General features: G+C 43.0%; 1 protein-coding gene and 1 long non-coding RNA gene across 4 annotated transcripts in view; one reads left to right on the top strand and one right to left on the bottom strand.

Moving 5' to 3' along the window:
- Positions 1-1,404: 1,404 nt before the first annotated feature.
- Positions 1,405-26,683, bottom strand: part of FDX1 (ferredoxin 1) — a 45,681-nt gene continuing 20,402 nt past the window's right edge. The window contains exons 2-5 of one of the 3 annotated variants that reach the window (XM_074957803.1): positions 26,207-26,331; positions 14,224-14,353; positions 13,822-13,880; positions 3,716-3,849 (exon numbers count right to left, since the gene is read on the bottom strand). In XM_074957803.1, coding sequence (XP_074813904.1) covers positions 13,871-13,880; positions 14,224-14,353; positions 26,207-26,331 — 265 coding nt within the window. In that variant the 3' untranslated portion in view covers positions 3,716-3,849; positions 13,822-13,870. Of the gene's footprint in view, positions 3,850-13,821; positions 13,881-14,223; positions 14,354-26,206; positions 26,332-26,683 lie in introns of all 3 variants that reach the window. The other 2 variants (XM_074957785.1, XM_074957793.1) reach the window with 2 other exon arrangements.
- On the top strand, positions 12,494-19,057 carry LOC141990532 (uncharacterized). Its single transcript, XR_012640204.1, has 3 exons — positions 12,494-12,525; positions 16,180-16,228; positions 18,992-19,057. It is a non-coding gene; the product is annotated as an uncharacterized LOC141990532 (long non-coding RNA).

The raw sequence follows: 26,683 nt of genomic DNA, 5'->3' as shown, positions 1-26,683 counted from the left end.
ATCTATCTGGCTTTAAGATTAAACTCAATTAAGTTTATGGAGGAGATGGTATGAGGGATAACATGATTTTGGTAATTAATTGATCTTTAAATATTCATGGTAAATAGGCCTAATGGCCTGTGATGGGATGTTAGATGGGGTGGGATCCGAGTTACCCAGGAAAGAATTTTCTGTAGTATCTGGCTGGTGAATCTTGCCCATGTGCTCAGGGTTTAGCTGATCGCCATATTTGGGGTTGGGAAGGAATTTTCCTCCAGGGCAGATTGGAAGAGGCCCTGGAGGTTTTTCGCCTTCCTCTGTAGCATGGGGCACGGGTCACTTGCTGGAAGATTCTCTGCTCCTTGAAGTCTTTAAACAACGATTTGAGGACTTCAATACCTCAGGCATAAGTGAGGTTTTTCGCAGGAGTGGGTGGGTGAGATTCTGTGTCCTGCATTGTGCAGGAGGTCAGACTAGATGATCATAATAGTCCCTTCTGACCTTAGTATCTATGAATCTATGAACCCCGCTAGAACCTCCTAGCTTTTGCATGATATTGGTGCAACTCCTCATTTTATGGCTTACCTATTTCAAATGTTGTTGATAGGTAAGGCTGTGACTGAGAAGGACTCTGAGGTAGTGGGGGTAGGATCATGGGCAATTACTTTGCCACAGAAGTTTACATTCAGCATCTTCTTAGCTTCAGAACTGCTGAGATGGAAAGATGACACCATTTTTGATGGATTGGGTTTGATCCGCCAGTACTGAAATGTAAATTTTTCATCCTCTTCAGATCAGCAAAAAGGACGTCTTTCACGTCCTTGAATGTTGTAGCCTGTGTCAGTGGCACCAGGTCATTGGCATAAATGATCTTGCAGCATGTAATACCAATTACTGTAGTGGACGATACTGGTAAGGATGACCCCACCCCTAGAGCCTGTAAGACCCCCTGAAAGGAAACGCTGCTGGGCAGGACAAAGCTGCTCAGAGCCAGTGCTTGCACTGACTACACATATTGAGGCTTGCTTCCAGCAGAAGCTTAAAAGGCACACAGCTTTTATCAACTTGTCATCAGCCTGACACTCTTGCACAAGGACTCACTGCTGACGCTATCCAACCTAATTCAGTGTGACCAGGCATTTCTACTCATTAGGTCAATGCTTTTGGACAGACCGTTCCATAATCTCACAATTCACGTTAGCAAAAAGTAGAGTCTGCACAATGGCTTCCCACAGAGATCAGTACTAGCACCATTCCTTTTTAAGGTCTGAAATGTTCTTCAGGGAAAAGGAACAAGAAATGTTAAAATGAAAGCCTTACTTAATACTTTATATTTCAAATGCTTTAACAGTTTTTCCTTAAGATACAAAGAATGTTTAATGGTGTGTTTGCCATGGTACTAAGCAGGCTGAGGTCTCTGTATACCAAACCATAGACCTTGTTTAACATTGTTTAATGTTGGACAGTGATGGGCTTATGTTCACACCTTTCACCTGCCTCCCAAGTAAGTACCCTCACCACTGGGCTAAAAGTTGAGGGAAGCCCTCCTTCTCTGCCACCTCTTTTGTGTGGAACGAAGTGAGCTCACCTGCAAGGCATGATCCAGTAAAACTACTGGATCAGGCACTACATGCCAATTCGGCAGAGGAATGACGATCTTCCCCTGGTTTGCACATCACACTGGAGCTTGGTTGGGAGAGAGGTGTCTTGATGCCTACAGGAAAGCTGCAGTGTATATGCACAGACAGACATCTAGTGAGCTTTTCTGCAGAAATGTAGGTGTCAAGTGAGTTTAGGCACCTACAGAGTTGAGTGTCAGGTGAGCAGAATTTTATGACTACCTGTGGAACCTACATTTCAGAGTTAGGCACATAAAGTGTCAGGCACCTAAATCCCTTTGTGAATCTAGCTCACAGTGTTTAAGTGCTTTGAGGTCACCACAATGAAAAGTGCCTTGTACCCTAAATAAAACCTACTAAAAAGTTCAGTTTTCTACAGCACACGTAGACAGTATAACAAACGACATCCATTCTTGTGACCTGAATTGCAAGTGTGTGTTCTTAGTCAAATGGAAAGAGCTGCTATTCAATAAAAAAGTATTTTAAGTGATAGTACTGCAGTACATAAAAGAATTGAGGGAGGAGGAGGACAGTGTGACTCCCTTTGATACTACACTCCCACCATCCTACAATGTTATTCACAGAGCAGTAACAGAGGAAAAAACAGAGCTCAATATCTATTTATATTTTATCTTAAATATATTTCCCTAATTTACCTCTTCTTTTTGTTCTGCTTATGTCCCAATGAGGCTTCAGAATGAATATACTCCTGCTGTTTTTTGTCAGACTACTCAACCAAGTATTCTTTTGAAAATCCAAGTAAATGAGCTCTCTCATCAGAACATATAGGGTAAGGGATAAAGTCCTACATAGATTAAAAATGGATTAGGTAATAAGAATCCCTATAATAAAAAAAGGTTAGTGTAGAGGAGGACCCCTGAAATCAGAAGTAGAATGAGTGTTTTTGAAATATTTAGAAGAGAAGGAATTCCTTGGTTATGTAAAAAGATGTTGATTCACTGTAAGAAGCTGTAGAAGGATTTAGTCAATCCTGGGTAATAGACATGGCAAATTAAGTTTATGGGTTACAGGTACTGCATAGTAAGAAAAGTAATTCTTTTTCACATATAAATGAAACATGAAAGAACCTTTTACATAAAAAAAAAAAATCTAGGGGTCAGTGTTGACAGCTTAGATACTGCACCTGATGACTATACTTAAAGTACTCAAATGTAAATCAATGTTAGGCTATATACAAAATAAAGATTTCATCCAAATCTTAAAATGACTTTATAAGCTAATGGTATGACCATTGTATTTCATGGTAGTTGACTCACCTAATAACGTATGCAATGAAAACTGAAAAGGTAAACAATGATGGTAAAAGCATGGAGTTCGGGTTTTTTTTAAACCATACTGGAAAAAAAAAAAAATCTAGAAAGGGTCCAATATTTAGTGAGGACTTAATCCTATGCACACAGTAACTGTAGGATTCCCATAATGGGCAATGGGAAGATAAGAAAATTGCTTTTATCATCAGGTATTAAACACTATCATCAGCAGGACTGGACTGGACGGAAACATCATCATCTCAACAGTATTTATCATATTTTATCAAGATTTCCAGATTTAGGATAGGCCAGCTCCAACCGTCTTCCTAATTACACTTCCAGTTGTTGTTAAGGCACCATACCATCAACCAGCACATTAGCTCTCTTTGGATACACTTGTTTCCACTCCACCACATGAAGTACACAAGGAATTAAACAGAAACACAGTCTGTGCTACATTTGTCATCTGTCCAGCACCCTAATGTTTCTAGGCCTGAAACCCTAAAAAACAAATTGTTTTGAATCTATAAAAAAAAAAAACAAAAAAACCCCATACTATTTTAGTGAAAAAGTCTGGTTTTCAAATACAGCTGAAAAAGAAAAGACTTCTTTACATAAATAAATCCATTAATGACTTCTCCGAGTATAATTTGGCCAACATTTTACAGTTCAGCTTTAACTTGTTAAAAAGTATTACCTCTTTTTAAGAATCAAAATAAGTGGTTTCATAAAGAAAATTAGAACAGAATTAACATTGATAGTCAAAAAATAACTCCCATGATTATGTGAGTTCACATTTAAACATTTAGAAATAAGTTATAAAAATAGTTAAAAATTTCATGAAAAGCTCCGAATAAGTTTTATTTTAGGAATTCTTGCTCATATCTATGGATTGTCTAGCATCAGCAACAGCTTCAGGTACTCGAACAGTCATATTGTTCATAAATTTCTTCAAGCAGATCTGGCAGCCCAAACGTGATCTGTAACAAAGAACAACACTATGTTTAGTTCTAGCCATATACTTATGCTGATGGTGTTATAACACTGCAGTCACAAAGCATGGGGTTTAAAATCTGATCTTTCAGAACCTATTCACATGAGACTTAGTACCGTTTACCCTTCTCTCCCCCTCCAAAAAGTGCATTTGTAAAAAGCTGGCAGGCTGTAAATACTGTAGCATAAAGATGCAAAATAATACAGCTAAAACACATTTAATGTAGTCCTTAATGTGAACTGGTAGATTGTGTTACCTTAGAGGGAGGGAAATAGGTTTTTAATTTATATGTAAGATTGTGATCCTGCAAGCTGCTCCATATGAGTAAACCATTATGTTCACTGAAATCAATGCGGTTCTGTCTGGGTGTATGCACATGATAGCTTTAAGGAGACGGGTCTAAGTTTGAAAATCAGCAGCGTGGGGTAGTTAAAACCTATGGAGCAGATTCTCAGCTAGCTTAAATTGTCATAGTTCCAATGAAGTCTTCAATGAGCTATGACAATTTACACCATCTCAGAATCTGCACCACAGAACCTCTTCTAAGCTTATGTAACTGGTTTTAAATCACTAGTAATTTGAGATTTTCTCAAGTGGTTTATGTGACACAAGTTGGTATTCTCAAGTCCAGTTTCTAGTGGAAAGTCTAAATCACATTATATAGCAACTGGTATAAAAAAGGGCTACATTTTCTGATGATTCAGGCAGATCACAACTAGTGAATAGTCACAGAACTATGCATGGGGGCGTGGAGGGAGAAAAATCAGCCTCGATTTGTACTTCTACCTATTCTTTAGCTAGGACCTCACTCTTCATTGTTGTCAATTCAGAAACTTTATTTAAAAAAAAAAAACAATAGAAATAGTGGAGTGAATAGATCTGGCACCCAAGTAGACTGAATGGAGTAAATATTTTCCATGGGTTATTAGGCTTTGCTTTTGTCCTTTTGATCCTTTGTCATACTCGGAAGCTCTCTCTCAATGCCCCTTTCTTTTTTTTCCCCTGTCTCAGCCTCCTCATTTCCCCTGCCTCTTTTCCCCTCTGCATATATCCTAAATAAAACTTCATTTAGCCTGCTCAAGATTAACCAAGGAATACTGTATTTTCCCAGTGCTTTAACATCCACTCTCCTCATCCCGCCAGCCTAGTTTCTGCTCTCCACCTCATTAGAAGAAGTGCCCTCACTAATGACTATTTCCCAAGACTCTTCTCCTCAATCTCTTTGTCGGAGTGCTGGATCACCACATGCCATATTGAATCCTACTGACTGTGACACAGTGCCTCTTTTCTATGGTCACGTGGCAGCAAGCAAAGAAAGGATTAGTGAGCAGGCAGAAAAAGTGAAAGGTCCACCATGTGCCTTTGGATGGGGGGGATGACATGTTGAAGCTGTTATCAGATGTACTCTAAACAGAACTAATGAACAGTCCAGAGCTCTACAGTAATAGTAAATAATCCAGAATAAAAAGGAACCCGAGTTTCCAAGGGAGAAATGCGATTCTGTTCTGCCCAAATGGACAATCTTTTCTATTTAGCTTCACGTATCAAATTTGTGGTGCCTTTTCTGCTTTGGATCAAATGTTGATACTAGCAAAACAGCTCCTTTTCACTACAGTCAACCAGCCAGCATGCATGCTGAGAGATGCAGTGAAGCTGGTTTGGGATGAAAGATCTGTCCATTGTTCTGGGAAATCGTGTGCAGGATCTGAGGTAACGTTACTGATGGTCAGATATATAGCTCAGAAGATCTGGATACCAAGATTGCTTAGGGACGTCGAGTGCTATTAGGATCATTAACTATCTTGCCTGAGCTTTTCAATATGAGGGATTGGTGAGGAAAGCATCTAAGTGAGAGCCAGGGCTCACACGAGCATGCATAGACACCCTCTCCCCTGAACAGAAATTTGGACAATGTTTATTTCTGTTGCAAATAAATCCATGACCCTATTTGCAGAAAACGTGAATGACTTGAGTCCTTGATTGCCATGTGATTGCATATGGACAATAGCCTGCTCAGGTAATCTGCTAGGGTGTTTTGTAATCCCAGAAGGTTCAGAGCTACTGAAGCGATTTGATGCCCACTGCACCAATTTGACAGCTGAATCACTTCTTGGCAAAGGGTGGACAACTGGACTCCTCGAGTGGAGGTGCTGATTTTACCAGAGTCCCAGGGTGAGGCATAGGGAACTCCCTCAACTGTACTGCGGAAATACTCGGTGCCTGAGTTGAGGTAGTGGCCAGTACGAAAGAGCATGTCCTCGCATAACAGTACTGACTCAGGAAGCATCGTACCATGAGATCACTCAATACCGTGAACTCAGAGGCAAAAAGGTTGGTATCCCGAATAGGACACTAGATATTAATGGCACCAGGGTGGCAGACGCTGAAGATGCGGATACTGAAAAGACTGGTTCCAGTACTGAGAGCACCAATTATGGTATCACAATTTCAGTACAGACAGGCTGAAACTGTTCCTTAGACAGTACCACAACTCAGTCACTGGAGTCTGAGGATACCAGACAGACATATTTTGGGACACATGGTATTCTTGGGGTGAAATAAAAGACTAGCGGCACAGCTGTGTTTAGCCCAGGTCAGCTGACTTGGGCTTGTAGGGCTCAGGCTGCAGGGCTAAAAACTGCTCTGTAGATATTCAGGTTTAGGCTGGAGCGCAAGCTCTGGGACCCTCCTCCCTCGCAGGGGCCCAGAGCTCAGGCTCCAGCCCAAAGCTAAACATCTATATAGCAATTTTACAGCTCCACAGCTGGAGTCACCTGACCCGGGCCAGCTGCGGGGGTTTAACTGCTGTGCAGACGTACCCTTAAAGGCAGTAGAATAAGGTGATTTGAGCCTCTTTCTTAGCAGCTCCCTTAGAAGGTGACCTCTTTCTATGCTTTCCCAGAGCAGTGCTTTCTCATACCCTCCTCAGTAGCCGACAACAAAGACCTGAAGGCAGGAACACTGGATAGTCTTTTCAGGAGCAGGAGCCTGGGTGCTATCAATGGAACAAGAGCTTACCAAAACACGTTCAGAGGAAACCTGCTCTCTTCCACAAGAGTCTTGTTTATCCAGATCAAAAAAAGGTCTTACTAGACAAGCCCATGAGAAGAGCTGTTTAGGAGAGCTTCTCTTGCCTCTGTATTCATTTAGAAAACAATCTGCAGATTGGATATTTTTCAGGGATATGCCCTTTCCCAGACAAAACAGAGACATCTGATATCTATCACTAAGGTGCATAGCTGCCTCATAAGAGGGGCAATATTTAAGACTGGGATATTTGAGCTTACCCATAAGGGCTGAAGACCAGTATTGGATGTAAGAAAAACAAAAACCCTATGCTAACTACCTACACACTGATCTAAATATAATGTAACTAAGGGATAACTGAAGGTAGCCAAGTAGGCAACAAATAGAAAAACTGCTCACAGTTCCATCTCGCAGCCATGACCCGTAGCAAGGTATTGAGGGAAGTTTGGCCCTCCCCTGCCCTTTATGCAGGGAAGGTGCAAGGATACTCAGGGCACACACATGACCCCCACGGACACTGCTAGCCAAAAGATTGCAATCTGAAGTGCATGGAGTATGTATGCAACTGGGGAAGAATACATATAAACAATCATCTGAAGAACTACAGATAGTCTAAATACTGAAGACGATGTTTGAGGCTTTCAGTTGTGCTTTTACTCAATTAGGTTGGCTTTTACTCTTTACTTAAAAAGCTAAGTTTGGAAAACAAAACAGGTAGTTCATCTGTAATAATAAAATATGAAAGTAAAACACCATTTCAGCTGCTGCTAAGCACTACTGAAAGCCTAGCTGGCTAGTAGTTTTAATTTTGAAACCTGGGCTGGGGGGAGAAGCAGAGCATCAAGAAAATTCCTAAAACTTTTCAAAAGTAACACCCCCCCCCCCCGATAATTAGCAAGGTACCCCAAATGTAAGAGTTTGGCTTGTAATTATAGCTAGAAGTTCTAGTGCCAAAATTGCAAGAGCAAAAAGGTGCATTTCTTTAAGTAACAATGGTTATAAATAATTGAAAATAATTTAAAAATATATGCATAGAAGCAGAACTTCAGATAAAGAGGACATGAAGTTATGTATTCAGTGGTGTTTGGTAGAGCTATGGAGCAGTTTTCCTCTGCATACAAAGGAGTTTGATGATGCAAACCTCTCCCATCCATCTGTGATTACTTGTAATGATTTCCAGGGTCAGTTGTGCTATTAATACATATTTTCTCTTTATACCTCAGCAGTATAACGGAGAAAGAAAGCATATAAAGCAAGGAATTCTGGGTTATATGTGACAATGAAGGAAGGCAGTGGGTTGAATAGCTCAGATCCTAAGGTTGGAAAAGGAAAGGAAAGGTGATGGAGTGAATTTGATCTGGAAAATAATTGATACAATTATGTAGGGTTAATAATGACATTAAAAATATAGGGAAGGATTAAGACAAAAACAGTAGACAGGCAAGGAAATTTAAAAAAAAAAACCAACATGATTTAAGAAACTGAAGAGTAAATAGGCAAGGGATTAAAAAGAAAAAAAAATTAAGACGTGCATCTAACATTACCTCAAAACATTTTGCTTGACTGTTGCCCTTCTATTCTCTCTCAATCAATCAGTGTACAATACACAGGCACAGCAATGCCCATGCATTGCACATTGCAAGCTCAAGGCCTCAGACTATAAGCTTTTCATGGCATGGGCCATATCACCCTATGTGTTTGCACAGTACCAAGCACAGTGATCCTGATTTCCTGATTGGGGTTTGTGGGCAATGCCGTAACTCCTCACTTAACGTTGTAGTTATGTTCCTGAAAAATGCTACTTTAAGCGAATCAAATTTCCCCATAAGAATTAATGTAAATGGGGGGGGGGGGGGTAGGTTCCAGGGAAATTTTTTTTTCCAGACAAAAGACTATATCTATACACACACACACACACACACACAAAGTATAAGTTTTAAACAAACAATTTAATACTGTACACAGCAAATGATTGTGAAGCTTGGTTGAGGTGGTGAAGTCAGAGGGTGGAAGAGGGTGGGATATTTCCCAGGGAATGCCTTACTGCTAGATGATGAACTAGCTCTCAGCTGAGCCCTCAAGGGTTAACACATTGTAGTTAAGGTAGCCTCACACTCTACAAGGCAGCACGAATGGAAGGAGGGGAGACAGTGACACAGGCTGTGTGTGTGTGTGTGAGTGTGTGTGTGTGTGTGTGAGAGAGACACGCGCATTGCCCCTTTCAGTACGCTGACCCCACTCTAAGTACACTGCCTTTTTAAGCAGATCAGCAAGTTGAGACAGCAGCTGCTGCCAGCAAGCTCCCTCCATCCTGAGACTTGTCATGTCCATCCCCTGCTCTGTGGGGATAAGGTACAGAAGTGGGGGGAGGGAAGGGGGACATCCTGACATCAGCACCCCTCTTCCCCCCCACTCTGCACAGCAAGCAGGAGGCTCCCAGGAGCAGTTCCAAGGCAGAGGGCAGGACAGCACAGGGCAGTGGGGGGAGGGACAGCTGAACTGCCCGGCAATTCATAGCCTGCTGGGCGGCTGCCACACAGGGAACTTAGGGTAGCTAATGGGGGGCTGCCGGTCCATCCTGGTTCCAAGCCCCCACCAACTAGCTCCAATGGGCTGCTCTTTCTGCAAGCAGTGGACAAAGCAGGCGGCTGCCAAACAACGTTATATGCCCAACTTTAAACGAGCATGTTCTCTAATTGATCAGCAATGTAACAATGAAACAACGTTAACCAGGACGACTTTAAGTGAGGAGTTACTGTACTGCAACAGAAGTCATATCAGTTGCACTTAAGGACTGAGGGGAAACAAACACCTATAAAAATAGCATTTAACATTCTTATTTAAGCATTTCATAATGTTCTTCCTGTAATTTAGCAATACCATTACCAAGATAATATTCAAGTTCATTCACAAATAAAGGCATTTATTAAGACACCACTTTTTTTTTTTCAAGAGACTAAGTGACACCTGACATGTCAAAAAAGTTACCTCCAGCATCATTTTAGACCAATAAAAACATCAATTTTACATGTGCAACCTTCCACGTAGGACCAACATTAACTTTATTCACACTGCATCTATTTCAGATATACTGATTTTTGCAGCGCCAAGCTATAGACAGTCTCTGACTTTAGTCTAGTTTCACTGGACCAAAAGTAACTAACTCCACCAAAACAGTCCCTGCCACCAATTACAGTAATTCTGATGCTAAGACTCACTAACTCAGTTCATTTACTCATTACATGGGAAATCCAGCTCCAATTACTAGAGCAACGATTCAGAACCAGCAAAGATATTCCAAGGAGCCAGACATTCATTAGCACAACAAATCATTCTGCTATCTTAATAAAAATATCCTGCAAATTATTCTCTCCCTTTTGGTTTGCTGGAACAAAAGAAAGATTTTTTTTTTTTTAAATGAAAAAAACTTTTGTTTAGGAAAGACTCCCATTTGAGGATGATTTTATGGACTGGTTTCGTGAAGAGACAGAACAGGTAAATTAATGAGTTCTATTAATTTAAATTTTGAAAGACAACACAGGTGAAATTTAACCCTCATATTAATGGAATATCAGTATATCCCTGGAGGTGAACTGCACTGCAGAGAAATGGGCTCATAATGACAATCAGAAGAGGGTGGCATCCTTTCCCATGCTTTACTGAGGTAGCTAGAGCAAACAAGGGTGGCAATACGAAGACACTTGTTCTTCACTTCCAACTAGATGAATATATTATAATACTCAAGGTTAAAGATTAACACCAACTAGTAACTTTATTTTGAATTTGAGAGACTAACAGCTTTAGGAAGATTCATCCTCAAAAATCCACATGGTGGGTTAAATCAGCAATGTTCTTTATAGTAAATAAAAACAACCAGGCTAAATGTCCTTCTCAGTCTAATGTTACTTATTTGCCAATCTTCACTAGAGGGCAGTAGCTAGCAGTGAAAAAAACACACAGATACACAGTTATGGGGGTAGGGCAGAGGTGGGCGTACTGCGGCCTGCGGAATCGTTCTGCCCGGCCCCTGAGCTCCTGGCCCGGGAGGCTAGCCCACAACCCCTCCCCTGCTGTCCCCTCTCCCCCGAAGCCTCAGCTCACTGCGCCGCTGGCACAATGCTCTGGGCAGTGGGGCTGCGAGCTCCTGGGGCAGCACAGCTGCAGAGCCTGGCCTCACCCGGTGCTCTGTGCTGCGCGGTGCGTGCCGCCAGCCACCGGTGCAGCCATGCCACCAGCCACTGGTGCTCCAGGCAGCGTAGTAAGGGGGCGGGGGGGGGGTTGGATAGAGGTCAGGGGCCGGGGGTGTGGATAGGGGTCAGGGTGGTCAGAGGGCGGGGAACAGGGGGGTTGAATGGGGGCAGGAGTTCTGGAGGGGGGGCAGGGGGGGAAGGAGTGCCAGGGGCAGTCAGGAAGGGTGGGGGTTGGATGGGGCAGGAGTCCCAGGGGGGCCGTCAGGGGGCGAAAAGCAGGGGGGGTTGGATAGGGGGCAGGGGCTGGGTCACACCTAGGTGTTTGGGGAGGCAGCGCCTTCCCTAACCAGCCCTCCATACAATTTCTGAAACCCGATGCAGCCCTCAGGCCAAAAAGTTTGCCCACCCCTGGGGTAGGGGGTCAGAGAAGCCAAGAAGAAACCAGATGAAGCTCTGATTACTGGTCTAATGCTTTAGATGAAGAATTGTAGTGGTCTCATGTGGCTCCTGGCCTAGAGAATCACCTTTAACTCTGACAGGTTTCAGAGTAGCAGCCGTGTTAGTCTGTATCCGCAAAAATGCATCGGATGAAGTGAGCTGTAGCTCACGAAAGCTTATGCTCAAATAAATTTGTTAGTCTCTAAGGTGCCACAAGTACTCCTTTTCTTTAACTCTGAGAACATCATAGGTGTCTGCTTTAAAAAGGGATATAATTTTAAGATATAAATTGATCTCAAGTTGGTTGCAAGTTCTTTGGGACAGGGACTGTTTGTCTGTACGGTGCACAACATAACAGAGCCCCAATCTGATGGGTACACTGTAATGAAAATATTTAACAGATTTCTCATTAAGTTCCTCTATCAATACTTTTAGAGTCTTTGTGAATGGTTCAAATAATTATCTTTAACCAAATATATTTCCCTTGCTGAAACTTTCCCAGTCTAGAGATTCACCTGCGAGGAAAACCCATGCATAATATTATCCTAGCAAAGTTAGCAGGCTTCTCTCTCTACCTAACAATTATATCGCCTTAACAGGTCAGACAACTTATAGCAAATGCAATAGAAGACATAAAAGTTCTCTCCTATTGTTGGTCTGGTCAGCCATAAAAAGCCACCCTCTTGAGTAGACCATAGCATCCTTGGCCAGAGAAGCAATAGCTATGACAGGTAAACTGATGAAGTATAGCTTGCTTTAGAAACTCTGAAACTTCACCATCTTGCTTCCTCTCATTCAGATTTTTTTTTTATTTAAACTGCCTGAGCTATCTGTTTGGCATTCTGCTCCTTAGTCATTAAAAGAACATTGCTCTAAAGCCTTAAATAAAAGGTGGTTAAATCAAAAACATATGTTCTTGGAACATTCTTTCCGGAGTCTGTTCCCCAAATAGCTCTGGCCCAGAGTCTAAAGTACCTCTTTCTCAATGGAGGAAGTAAACAGAGATGGTAAGGGTGAAGTAACTATGTTTAACAGTCTTACATTTTCTTCATCCTTTCTTTTTAATTTTCTGTTTAGGGAAGGGGATGGGGAGGAGGATGAAGGAAAGGAAGCAAAAACAACTCTCTCATAGCTTAATGTCTTAGTTAGGAGACAAATCCTAGAAACAAATAGCAATTAAAAAAAATATTTGGCTGACCAAAAGCCAGGCAGAGGGTGAGGAAATGTCTCCGACTAATTCAGAAGTCCCACTGATTGCAGGGAGGAAGGACGCTTGAATTAGACCCACCTCTTTGCAGAGTCAAAAAATCTGTTTTGGGATACATCCAAAGCCCACTGGGAGGGAGCGGGAGGAGAAAACAAAAACAAAACAAAAAATCAGTGGAAAGATTCCCAAAGACATCAATGGGCTCTGGATCAGGCCTTTTGTGAGGCCCACCTCAGATAGAATTAGGCCTTTAAAACCATTAAATGAAGTGCTTGTCTACCTTGTTCTCCTGTCTTTGAGTCTTCACAAGGAAAAGCTGATCATATAACAGCCTTTGACAGTTGGGAAAATGTATTCATATGTGTAGAGCCCTGTGCAGATATAAATTTATATCCGCAAGAATCGGAGGGCTCTCTTGAGAACTGCAGTGGTGAAAGGAGAATGTGGGGCCACTGCTCTCAGGAGCCAGCACACCCCTGCCTGCAGCCCTGACCCTGTCCCTTCCACGCAGTTGTCTGCGTCTCCTGTCTGGGGGCACGAGTGCCACTTGAACACAACAGTGCGATCAGGGACAGCTGCCAGCGAGCCTGGTGCCCGTCCCAGTGGGCGGGACTGGGGTGCTACAGCTGCTGGCATGGGGCACTGGTCGTGGCCCCATGTTCTGCTCCTTTCACTGTTGCGGATCCTGGGAGAGCCCTGCGGCTCCGCCGATACCGATTCATATCCGCGGATTTAAATTTGTATGCGTGCTGGGCTCCACATATATGGAGGTAGGGGGAGAGGAGTTGATTTGCAGCTTCTCTAGAATAGCTCTTTAAGGGGTAGTTGTCTCCCTCAATGGGTAGTACACAATTCCTCGGTGTGGGTGAGTGACTGAACCCCATATGTTGAGCACAAGACTTTTTTTTAAAGCTTCCTTGGGCTTTTTGAAGCACTGTATTAAAGAGTGCTTGTCTGTGTTCACCTGAATGCTATAACAGACTAACGCTAGAAAAGGTTAACAGGAAAAGGTTTTCGGCAGACAAAGAAACTTGCTTAAAACTAAACAACAATCAAATATTTTTTGCTTTTGCTTTTATAGATGGCTGCTAATTACCTGTTCCAAAATGGCAACATGGTGTTGTTCAGAACCTCTACAGACAAAGTTAATATGGTCTAGAAAAGCAGAAGAAAGAATATAAACAGGAGAGCAGTAGCAGAACTACTAGTAGGATGCTTTGTTTATACTGAGCTACATGACAGCTCTGTGCAAGATCATCTGTACACTGAAAGGATACTACTGAGGACTGGCAAACAGTCTTTAGTTTGGCACAGGTGCCACCTATGTAGTAAACTTCAGCTAACAAAGAAAATCTAACCTACTATTCCTTGCTATGTAATAGATCCCAACTATTTATTCTCATTTGATTAAGTTATTCTAGCAACATTTAATTCTTTCCTGCCCCTTTCTCCATCCCTTTCTTTCAGCCCGCTGGCATACTTGAAGTCTGTGCCTTACTTTTCTGTCAGTCCATAGGCTAGGTCCAGCATGTCCATCTCCTCATCAGTAATTGCATCTAATTTCTCAAATACGTGATCTTCAAAGATTAAGTGGCAAGTGGAGCAGGCCAATGTTCCTTCACACGCACCTGCAAGACAGACAAAAGTTTACTAGAAATACTGAGTTTTATGTAAAAAGAAAATGAGTACTTGTGCCACCTTAGAGACTAACAAATTTATTTGAGCATAAGCTTTCTTGAGCTACAGCTCATGCTCAAATAAATTTGTTAGTCTCTAAGGTGCCACAAGTACTCCTTTTCTTTTTCCGAATACAGACTAACACGGCTGCTACTCTGAAACCTGAGTTTTATATTCTAGCAGAGGTTCATGGGTTCAACTGCGCTCACTGCCTCTCCCTCCTCTGAGCAGCCATGTCTGGATGCAGAGCGGGGCCTCTCTTGCTTTCATTCACCCACTGAATTGGGAGACTACATCTGCCACTGCATTATAGCACAATTTCAGTAGAATCCCTTACTAAACAATGAACTACTTGTTAATAAAAGTCAACCACTGAGTAATAAGAAACGTTAAAGTGCCAAGATATGACATGCTATTTATTTCCAACAAATTCTTGTGTTAAATCAGAAGTCTTATTAGGCAGCATAGAGAGCATTACTTGATCCACCCACTTTTTCCTCAGACATCACAAGCCATATGTACAAATATATTTACTGTAGTTTTGTTGAATTTATGCATCCAGTGTGAAAAGAAGAAACTGAACTATAAGGCAGGGCTAAAGAATAAGAAGTACCCTATCACAGGAATGTGAATGTTACTTAAACGACTTAAAAATGTGTGATATTTATATCTTATTTCAAATATATAAAGGGCTTGAAAAATTCACTCAGTGCCCACCAGCCCAAAAAATAAGCCTAGTAACCAGAATACTTCCAACACCAATATTGTCGTGGCCCTCAAAGCAAAACCCATTTTGATAATTAAGTCCCTCTGGTAATGTCTTTCCACATTGTATCAGTATCTCCTGGACTTGCCAAGAAGAGTCCCCATCCATGGTACTCCAGACAAAAATCCATGAGGCCAGATGCTACAATTTCAGGTCTGGATGGATTATCTGACTATGGTGCTGTGAAATCAAGTCCAGGCAGTCTAGGAGCTGAATGAATATCGGAGCAGGTCTGTCAGCCAAAACTGCTGGGAATGAGTAGGGGAGCTATGAGGAGGACTGTGGCTCTGTGTGGTTTAACTATGAATAGTGCCCTGGGAAGATTGTTGGACAGGCATATAGGAGGTCTTGACTCCATTACAGAAGGAAGGTTTTCCCAATGATAATCTTCTAGGCTCCTCCTACCCTCTCTGGAAGAAAGGTTCAGATTCTTGATATTCTCTTCAGTGCTAAACTGGTCTTTCACAGGAATTCCCTCCTTCCCCCCAACAATGGAATTAATCAGCTCTGTGATGGTTCACAAGTGACCCTTTATGATTGGTAACAGATTTTCTGCTCAAGAAGTCCACCAAATTGTTGTTGACTTCCAAGAGACGACCCTTGGGGTAATCCCATATCAGTGGCACCATGTTTCACAGCTTGATGATTTCCAGTCAGAGGGATGATGAGCAGGCTCCTCCTTGCTTTTTTATGTAGTGCATCACAGATGTGTTGTCTGTCAGGATCTACAACAGGGAATTTCAAAGGACACTTGGGAATGCCATACACACTACCCTGATGCTTTGAGTTCCAGGACATTTTTGTGAAGTCCAATGTCTTCTGGGGGACCAGGTCCCTTGCATCGAATCAGGTGGGCTCCCCAGCCTGTGTGATACATCCACAATTAATGTCCTTATAAAGGAAGGGGCAGAGAACGGTACACCTCCTCGTATATTTTTGGGTTCTAGCTACCATCTCAGCTCTTCAATCACATGAGGTGGCACTAAGACCTTCTTATTCATCTTTCTCCAGGGAGTAGACTGACCTGAGCCAGAGTTGAAGGAGCAGGAGGTGGAGTCTGGTAAGTGACGTTACATACATAAATGCCGACGTATAGCCTAACACCCTAAGGAAGTCTGTACCATCATGGTCTGGTTTGATTTTATCTCAAGTAATAGTAATTGCACTAGCAGGAATCTGTCCTCAGGCAGATACACGCTTTCAGACCTGAAGACTCAATCATAGCTCCTATGAGCGCTATCGTCTGTGATGGAATATGAGAAGATATTTTGATAGTTCACCAGCAGGGCTAGTTGGGCTAACAGAGCGTGTGTGCACGAGCGCATATTCTAGACTTGCCCCTGTCTCCTGCTGGGATCTGCCTCTGATCACCCAACCATCCAGAAAAGGATACATAAGAATGCCCCTACTGCTCATGTGGGCCACCACTACTGCTAAGAATTCTGTGAAGACTCAGAGCCATGGAGAGTCTACATTGTACAGATATGATTTGGCCGCACTGTAAATATGAGGTACCTCCTTGTGTACCTCTCTCTGGTGGAGAGATATGTGAAAATATGCATCCTGTAAGTCAACAGGAATGAATCAGTCTTGAGCCTGAAGAGATAATTACCCTCCTGAATCAGAGGTAGCATATGTATTTGTTCAGTCCTACCCATGTCTTAGATATAGGACAAAGACACTTTCTTCTTTGGGATAAGGAAATACCAGGAGTAGCAGCCTCTTCCCCTATATTCCTGAGGTACTTCCTCTGTGGCACCGAGAGGAAGCAATGAGGAGGCCACTTCTTTTTGTGATGAGCTTGTGAGAAGAGGATGGAAATGAATGGGGTAGCCCTGGATGAGGATATCCACCAGCTGCTTGTCAGCTGTGATAGTAGTCCAAGTCTGGTGGAAGGGGGAAAGGTGGTGGTAAGTGCTAAAATGGCTCTCAACATTCCTACCAAACCTGTCAACTCCTTTGTGACCAAAGGAGCACAAAAGAAATGGGGTCTCCTGGAATACTGGGGCCTTTTCCTCTCAGGTACATGGGCTGTAAACACTGGGAGTAGGACCGTGTCCTCTGCTGAAATTGGGTTTTATTTGGTTTTTACATTTGTGTAGATTCCCAAGGAATGTAGAATGGACTGAGAGGCTTTTAGTGAATGGAGCACTTCGTCTGTTCTGCTTCTAAAGAGCTCCATCCTTTCAAAGGGCAAGTCCTCTATGGTGGCTTGACCTCTTTTGAGATGCCTGATGCTAGCAGCAATGAGGATCTTCTAATTTTGATGGCTGTGACCATGGCCCATGAGGCAGCATCATATGCATCCTTGGCTGTTTGTAACACTGCTCTGGCCACCATCTGACCCTTCTTTGTAATCTTTCTATCCACAATTCCACAGGAGAATAGGGAGGAACTGAAAGGGAGTGACTCCTTCCTAGATGAAGTAGTTGTATGTTGCAAACAGGGCCTGATAGGTTGCAATGCAGATCTGCAACAAAGTAGAGGAATGTGCCTTGCACCTGAAGATATCCAGTTTTTTAATCTTTTTTTATTTCAGGGTGCCCTTCGTGGAGCACCTTGTACTGCCAACACCAGAGACTCTGGATTTAAGCCAGCACAGAAGTGTTTAAAACCCTCTGGAAGGAGCTGGTAACTTTTTCCATTTGTTTACATGTGCCAAACAGAGTGGCCGGGGCCTGACGCAGTCCCTTCGCTGGCTCAAGTATGCAGTACACAGGGACAAAGGCAGGTGACAGGATCCCTTGTTGATCAGCAGGGCAATCATGCCAGGGTTCATAGAACTCAGTATGCCAAATAGCTTGTGGGACTTAACTTGTATCACCATTGTTTCAGTGTTTATTATTATTATTATTAGTATGAGACATGAAGAAGCCATGGATGGCTGGTTTAAAAGAGATGAAATCGGTGTTCCAGAGACAGCGGCATGGATGGTGAGGGAGGGGAGAGAGATGTGGGGTTAGGAACAGTGGCATGAGGGAGAGGAGATGGTGGCAGGGACAGTTGTGGGAGATGGAGAAGATGGACATAGTGGGACGGCCAACATTGGGGCAAACATTACCAAAGGAAGGAGGTGGCCAAGGGCCTCGGATTTAGAACTGGAGATCCTGGTATGCCTGGAAGTGATCAGCTGTTGGTACTGGAGCCAATAGCACTGCCTCCATTTCATCTAGTGACAATGTTGATGGAGGTTTCTGCTGTCCCTCTGTTGCCTGCTCCTGGAGGCTGACGTCAAGCTTTGGTGTGGATGGGCTGGCTAACTATGCTGCTGGAAAGCAAGATCTGCTCCAGAACTTACATGATGATAGTTTGCAATCAGGCCAAAATGGCCAAGAAGGTGTGCTGTAAGGATACTGGGTCAGGTTGCAGATGGCTTATCCAGTGCTGCTCAAGTCTCATTTGAGGTGGGGCCTGAAATGGGGGTCCCTGGAACCCTCCCTGGGGCTGCTCTCCAAAAGGTAGAGAAAAGGGATCCCTATCCAATGTGGTAAAATTGGTGAGACGTATCCTTCCTCAAACAGGGGGGTTGGAGGGCGATACAGCCTCAGTGCCAGCTGCAGATTCTGGTGTAGATGATGCATCTGGTTCCTTTACAGCAACGTTATGATTTGATAAACCGATCTACATCTTATGAATTGTGTTTGATCAGATGAAATTATGCAGTTGTTACCATGAAAACTGCTGTGTCATATATGACCTCTGTCTTTGTGTATCCACCACTGCAGAAAAATATTTTAGCACAACTCCCAGGCCTGGGATAATAGCCAATTGTTAAGGACCTATCAGTATCTGGGGCAAACAGTTCTCTCCAACTTATCTGCAGGGAGGAGATAGCGGAAAGAATGGAAATTCCCCAAGAAGGACAAAGAGATGGGGGTGACAAAGCAGGAGGTTATAAACAAACAGACTCAGGAGGGAAGACTGGGACCCACAAGGGAACAGACCAGCCAAGGAAAGAAAAGAATATGTCGGAGAGAGGCTCTGTGTTTCAGAACCCATGTCAGGCACTGCCCGTGTAGGACACTGGACAGCCCCAGATGACTCTGACCCCGCCCAAAAAATACTCTGAAGCTATGACAATACTGAGGTAGGGTCCAGGGAAATGTGTATTGGATTTATTATTTTTGTACAGATCTCTTTATTTCTCATGCTATTAAAGAAAGAAGAGTGTTGTAGAATCCTGTGCAAAGTGTTAGCATGTTTCATGTGTTACACTATTCATATGCCCCTTCAGGTAGTAAACTGTGGACTTCTACCACCATATGCTGGAGTTCTGTGGAAGGATGTGTTTAAGCTATGGGAAGAGTCTGGGAATCAGCACGGACTCTAGGGCAGAGGTGGGCCACATCCGACCCGCGTGACTGTCCTGCCTGGCCCCTGAGCTCCTGGCCGGGGAGGCTAGTCCCCGGCTCCTCCCCTGCTGTTCCCCCTCTCCCGCAGCCATGTGGGCAGTGCTCTGGGCTGCGTGCTCCTGCCGGGCAGAGCGGTAGCGTGTCTAGCTCTGGCTGGGCGGCGTGGCTGCCAGACATGCCGCTCAGAGTGGCATGGTAAGGCGACCGGGTGGTTGGGATAAGGGGCAGGGGGCAGTTGGATGGGGCGGAGGGGCGGTCAGGGGACGGGGAACAGAGGGCGGTCGGACAGGGCAGAGGTTCTGGGGGCGGGCAGGAGACAGGGAGTGAGGTCCCATTAGGGGTAGGGGGGGTCCTGGGAGGGGGCAGTCACGGGGGCAGGGGCCAGCCTGTTTGGGGAGGCACAGCCTTCTCTACCCGACCCTCCATATAGGTTTGCGCCCTGATGAGGCCCTTGGGCCAAAAGTTTGCCCACCCCAGCTCTAGGGGCTGGGAAGCTGTAGCAAGTGGTTGCAACTCGCAGGAGGGAAAAGTGCCAAACAATCTGCACCCTGAAAGCATGCCTAGACACCTCAAGATGGGGACAATGCTTGGTTCCTGTTCAGATTCCAAAGGCTTAAAATACCCAAGGATTCAGTTGTTGGATCCCCTCACAGTACTCTGATGAGGGGCCAAACTGAGGCACTTGCCCAGACCTGTAACAGATGCATCTCAGGCCCTTTATGGGTACAGTCACCAATATCAGTACCCGGGTTGGCACACGGTCTTCTTCCCTGCACGGTGCATGTTCAGACTGCAAGCCAGGGAGGATGTGTCTCTGGATGAGTAATGCTTAGAGTCCTCCTTGCAGGACTGTCCTGCATGGTACCTGGAACCAAGCTTATACTCCATCTGGCCTCATCTCTCAAAGTTGCCCTCTGGTGTCAGGGGCACAGGTGCCAGAACTGCCACTGTTGGCTCAAAGGCTGCTAGCACTTTCTCTGATACCTTTTTCTCTCTAGATCCGGGAGTATGGTGTCCACTTAAAGGAGTGCTGGCTGATTAGATGTTTGGCTCTATCTGGTGGTTAACATTTCCTCTGGGTCAGAAGTGACTCACACAATCTGCTCTAAAAGATGTAGCTTGAGCCAAGAGTTTCTGGACTAGCAAGTCCTTGCAGAGAAAGACAAGCAGAGAGAACACCTATTTGGGATGTGGCTTTCTCCCAAGCAGAACAAGCATCCGCTACATTTGTTAGTAAGGGGGATGAGCAGGGTTTGAACCCAACAGCTTAGAGTCTGTCATGACATGGTGCGGTTGATACCAGGTGTCTCAACTGGTACAGGGGACAATGTCCAATTAAAAGAAGGGTAGAAAACAAAGTTCTTCTCAAATTTGTGAAAAATGCAAGTTTTGAAGCTCTCAAAAGAATACCTGGTCAGACACTTGCTACATTCCATCTTGCTGCTATTGGCAGTAAGAGGAAACTAAGAGGATAGTGGCTGCTCTTACCTTTGTCCTCGCATTGGAGCATAGATGGCACAAGCCACATATGACTGCAGTGGACACTGCAGTACGAAATATTCCAATCTAGCTGTGGCGCACATGAGGTGCATTCAGAGCGGGATCCACACTGACACATACTTGAAGAATCACCTAGGGTCTAGAAGGCACCACAGAGCAATTACCCATCAAAACTAAAATGCTGTTGGGAAGAATGATCATTAAATAGAACAGATTTTACATTCTGTAAAAAGTAGCATTATGCCTCTAGATACTATTTGACTTCACAGTTAGGAAATAATACTAAAAATTGTTTGGCTGGCCAGCCAAACAAGTTATTTAAATTAGCCACACGAATAGAGGAAATAAATTTTCAGTTGAGATTATGTAATCTCATTACACTGACCATTCCATTTAAATAATTAATTTTGTTAAACAAGTAGTATTAAGTGAGGTGGTTATAGTTAAGTATCCCTATAGCACGATTGCTGCATCTGGATTGCCCCCTAGTGACAAAACTGCACTCCTAGCAAAGGTTTTACAAGACCAAGTACTTCAATACATAGGATTGTTTTAATAAAACAGAATTTCTTTAAACACTATGTAGGGTAGCCTCACACAGCCAGATTGTGATTCTCCCCCCCGCCCCACACCCCACCCCAGTTTAATTTGCTCACATATTTATTTTGGCTTCTTAACCTACAGACCACCACTTTTTGCTTCAAGATTAACAAGGGATATTTTTATATAGAATACAAGCAGAGTAGCCACAGACCTATATGCTGTGGAATTTAAGGTATTAGATGGTATTTATAATTCTTAATAGAATAACTATAATATTTTGGAATGTGTTACAAATTTAACTAAGCCAATCATTTTAGTTTTAAATGATCATGTTAGGAGTCTATTCTTCTCCAATATGTATGCAGTTTCTATTGAACAGAGGTTCTACAAGTGTACCAAGGAGTTTTCGGATTACTGACATCACCAATATGTTTATTTACACGCTTTTTAAACAAGACTGAATCCTGCAAAGTGTGCACCTCACTAGTCTATTTAACTCTATTTTGTTCCTCTCTAATTACTGTATTCCTATCTCAGTCACTCATGTCCATCTTCTCCCACTCCCTCCTTTTGTTTATTCTAGCTCTAGTCTCAAGCCCCAGTCTGGAAAGTTGATTTGTCTGGGCAGATCCCTGGCCATGCAGAGCTCTATTGCCTTCAGTGGAGTTCAGTGGTTTGCGTACATAGACAACCTTGCAGTTTGGGGTCAGATTGTGAGGCCTTCAGTGCAAGGACCAGCTCTTATTTAGTTTATACAGTGCCCAGTATAACAAGGCCCCAATCTGATACAGGCTTTTGGATGCTATTATAAAAATTGGAAACCATTAATTTGGATCTGCACATGATACTTAGTAAAATTACGATTTATTTGCCAAAGACCCAATCCAGTTCCACTGAAATCAAGGAGAATCTTCCCTCAGACTTCAGTGAACACTAGATGAGGTCCTAAATTACTCGCTTTTGGCCAGTGACTTGATGTACTATTGCATATGCAGACTAAGCAATATGTACCTAAACTTTGCAAGATGATCAGACAACAGGAAAACAATAGATAAGATTCTTATCTAGGAATTACAGAATATTACATTCTGAATATTGTAAAATGGATATTTTATGAAAGAGAAAAGTTTTAATTCAGTAAATGAAATGAAAATATATAGCATTTCCTGAAAAATATGGAAAAGCTAAGACATGTTACTTCAACGGCTTGGATACTTTAGTCTACAATCACATTTTATTTTTTGTACAAGAGACACACAGGTGAAATTCTCCAGTACAATTGGCTGAGGGAGAAGGAAAAAATGTGACAACTTAGTTTCCCCTTACATCTGCCATCAAACTCACCCCCACCATAGTTAAGTACTGCATCTCTGAAATGAAACCTAAACTGCTACTTTAGTACATTAACAGAGCAGATTTATTGACACTGCCTCCGTTATTGTTGACTACTTATTCCTACTTCTGTGACTCAAAAAGCAATACTGGCTGGTGGCTAATGTAACGGATTAGTAATACTTCCACAGCATCATAAAGGAGCTTGGTGCTTTACTATTCATAAAGAACAATTCCAAGACTGCCTCTGGATCAAGCAGAGGCCAAAATTATGAAAGTCAAATCAAATCCTGAATTCTGAAATACTCCAACTCCTCCAGGAGTTGGGGAAGTGTTATTACCATTGTACAAGGCATTGATGAGACCTTATCTGGAATATTGAGCACAATTCTGGTCTCCAATGTATAAGGAAGATGAATTCAAACTGAAACAGGTGCAGAGAAGGACTAATAGAATGATCAGAGGAATGGAGAACCTGCCTTACAAAAGGAAGCTTAAGGAGCTTTGGTTGTTTAGCCTAACCAAATGAAGAAAGGTGGAAGATAAGATTGCTGTATATAAATACATCAGAGGAGCAAACGCTATGGAGGGAGGGGAGTTATTTAAGGGACAATGTTGGCACAAGAACAAATTGATTTAAACTGTCCATCAACAAGTTTAGGCTTTAAATTAGATTAAGGTTTCTGTGAAGTTCTGGAACAACCGTCCAAGAAGAGCATTGGGGCAAAAAAACCCTAACTTGTTTCAAGACTGAGATCAATAACTTTATGGAAAGGACTGTATGATGAAGTTGCCTACAATGGCATATGGCCCATCTGCAACTGCTATTAGCAAATATCTCCAACAGCCAGAGATGGGACGCTAAATGGGGTGAGCTCTGAGTTTCTACAGAGAATTCTTTCCCAAGTGTCTGGCTGGTGGGTCTTATCCACATGGTCTAGGTCCAACTGATCACCATATTTGGGATTGGGAAGAAATTCTCCCCAGGTCAGATTGGCAGAGATCCAGAGGTATTTTTTTTGCCCCTTCCTCTGCAGCAAGGGGCATGCATCACTGGCTGGTTTGAACTAGAGTAAATGGTGGATTCTCCATAACTTGAAATCTTTAAATCAAGATTTGAGGATTTCAGTAATTCTTCCAAAGTTTATGGGTCTATAACAGGAGCAGGTGGGTGAATTTGTGGCCTACAATGTGCCAGAGGTCAGAACAGATGACCACGATGGCCCCTTGTGACTTTAGAGCAGTGGTTCTCAAACTTTTTTTCCACGGACCACTTGAAAATTGCCGCGGGTCTCACAGAGCCACTTAATGATTTTTCCAAATGTTGTTTGTACTGTTAGCTAACTATTGTAAAGCGCTTTAGATAAAAGCACTATATAAAAAAAACCTTAATAAACTTTTTTGGTTCTACAAATAAAAGCACACAACTCATATTTCAATATCAATAATCTTACCTTTCTAATGTGATGGATGTGCCCTCTCTCCCCAGCCACAGCAGCCACAGAGCTGAGGCTGGGAAGAAGGACTGTCTCTTCCTGGCAGCTGCAGCCCTGGAGCTGGGGAAAGTTGCCTCTTTCTCTGGCCACCGCAGCCCTGCACATCCCAAATTCCTCCCACCCACTTTTCTCACCCCCACTTCCCCCTCTCCCACCTACCCCCTGTTCCCTCCAAGGCCACTACCTCACTTTACGTGTGCGTCTTCTCCAGGGTCCAGGCACCTAATCAGTGGAGCCGCGCAGGCATGGCTCCACTAATTAGGTGCGTGGCCCTTCATTCTCTTCTGTGCAGCCGCTCAGACACTCATCTTAGAGGGAACTATCTGCAGACCACCTGAATGGAGCCTGTGGACCACTGGTGGTCCACAGAACACAATTTGAGAATCTCTGCTTTAGAGTCTGTTGCAAGATTCTTTTGGGATACACACCTTTTCCAAGAGCGGAATAAATTTTTTCTACTGAAGTCACCTCTGTGCTAAGTCATGCCAGAATGGCTCAAGATTCACTGACACTTTTTCAGTAGCAAATATCTGACATTGTGTGTTGCCCCCCGCCCCAACTCCATATCACTGATCTTCTTGGTCTCGTGAAAAATTCTCCCTAAATTTCAACAGCCCCTTTCAAGGGATTATCTGATCCTTAGACTCTGCCCCAAACAAACAACAAATGGAAGAGGCAACTTCTAAATCCTACATGGTGAGCAATCTGGCTTTTTCCAATGGGGCGGGGGGAAGGGGGCAGAGGAGATAAGTTTCATTCTGTGGAAGCACTCATCTGGAGGAATCAATTGGCACCCCAGTCTAACAGGTGGAGACTGCTTATTCCATGTCCTGAACAAACAAACTGGGAAAGGCACGGAGAGGGAGAAGCCAACAGAAGAAAAGTGTGAGAGTTCTCTCCCCGCAAAAACAGGTACCTAGAAGACTACTCAGAGCATTTGTGAAACAGACTGGGAGAGACAGAGGGGAATAGGGACTCTGGTTCCCTTAATGAAACTTTGTGGAAAAGGGGAAATACTCCTGACCACACTTCTCTTGGGAGGAAGGGAAAGGAGGTTTTTTATCCCCTCCGCCCCAACCCCTCTAAAAATAGATACGGTTTCCTTGAAGGCAGAGTTTAATAGGATGAAGTAAAAGGGTTTCCCTCTACCCCTGTGCACAGAAGCTAAACTGTGTGCCCATATCTGCAGATGGCCTTAGCTGGTTCCTCCTTTCAGCACTTACATTCAACAGTGATGGGTGTTACAGATAGTCCTACAACAGATGAAGAGGAGTTATAGTGACAGTAGAGGCAGAAGGAACTTGCCATTGATGGGAATATGCCAGTTCTACAGATTTTGCACCTGTAGGAATAGCTACTGCCATTAGGAGATCAACTATCTGTGTAGCATCTCTACAGTGGGCAAAACAGAGGAAGACTCGGGCTCCAGGCAGATTGCTTGAAAGACATAGGAGTGAAAATTTTCATGGCAAAAACTACTTGTTATTAGAAGAGAGCAGTCAGATTGAGTGCATCCCCTTCAGAGAAAGCTCTATAGCTAATGTTGTTTAAAATTCCATTTTGAGATCTGTCTGCAGAGATCTCGTGTAAATTTTTAAAAACTTCAAAGCAAATGTTTCCGTTTTCCAAAAAGTTATGTTGTATATTAAATAAATGCTAAATATTCTATGCAGCCCCAGACAGAAAAAGAAAAGTTAGACAAATTCTGAAGTTCCAAAGAAGATAATTATGTTTTAGACACATCCCATGCAAATGAGAAAATTGGTCATTTATACTTTAAAAAATTAAGTACAGTATTCAAGTGATTTTACTTACCAAATCCATCTATGTCTAGATTCTTATCAACAACAACATCTAGCAGCGAGTCCCCAACTTTCCCTTCAGCTGTTAGTTTGTCACCATCACGGTTTATGAAGTGGACAGTTACTTTATCTTCTGAGCTGAAAAATAAAAGCACATCCTTGTTAACTATTACTAAAGCATATAATGTGATTGGCAGAAGAATTTTAGAGCTTTATGGTAGTCTACCAATTTTAAAGAAGCACCAATAAAACACTAAACATTACCAAAAGTTTTTAGCACAAAAATCCCAGGAAATAATTAAGTTTGTCACTCTTCATGACAAAGAAAGTACTTCCTGCTACATCTTGTACAGTGCTGACCGCACCAACATAAGAAATAAGGAATAACAGCTAAGTTTTGTGTTTTGTCATCATGAATGATAGAGAGAGGGAAGAGTATTAGATCCTGAATTTCCCTTTTTTCCATAAAAGTTAGAGCTATTTTATTTCA

The sequence above is a fragment of the Natator depressus genome, chromosome 1 (assembly GCF_965152275.1).
Source record: "Natator depressus isolate rNatDep1 chromosome 1, rNatDep2.hap1, whole genome shotgun sequence".
In the NCBI taxonomy this organism is placed as follows: domain Eukaryota; kingdom Metazoa; phylum Chordata; order Testudines; family Cheloniidae; genus Natator; species Natator depressus.
Note: the sequence above shows the minus strand (reverse complement) of the source record. Positions and strands in the feature narration are given on the sequence as shown.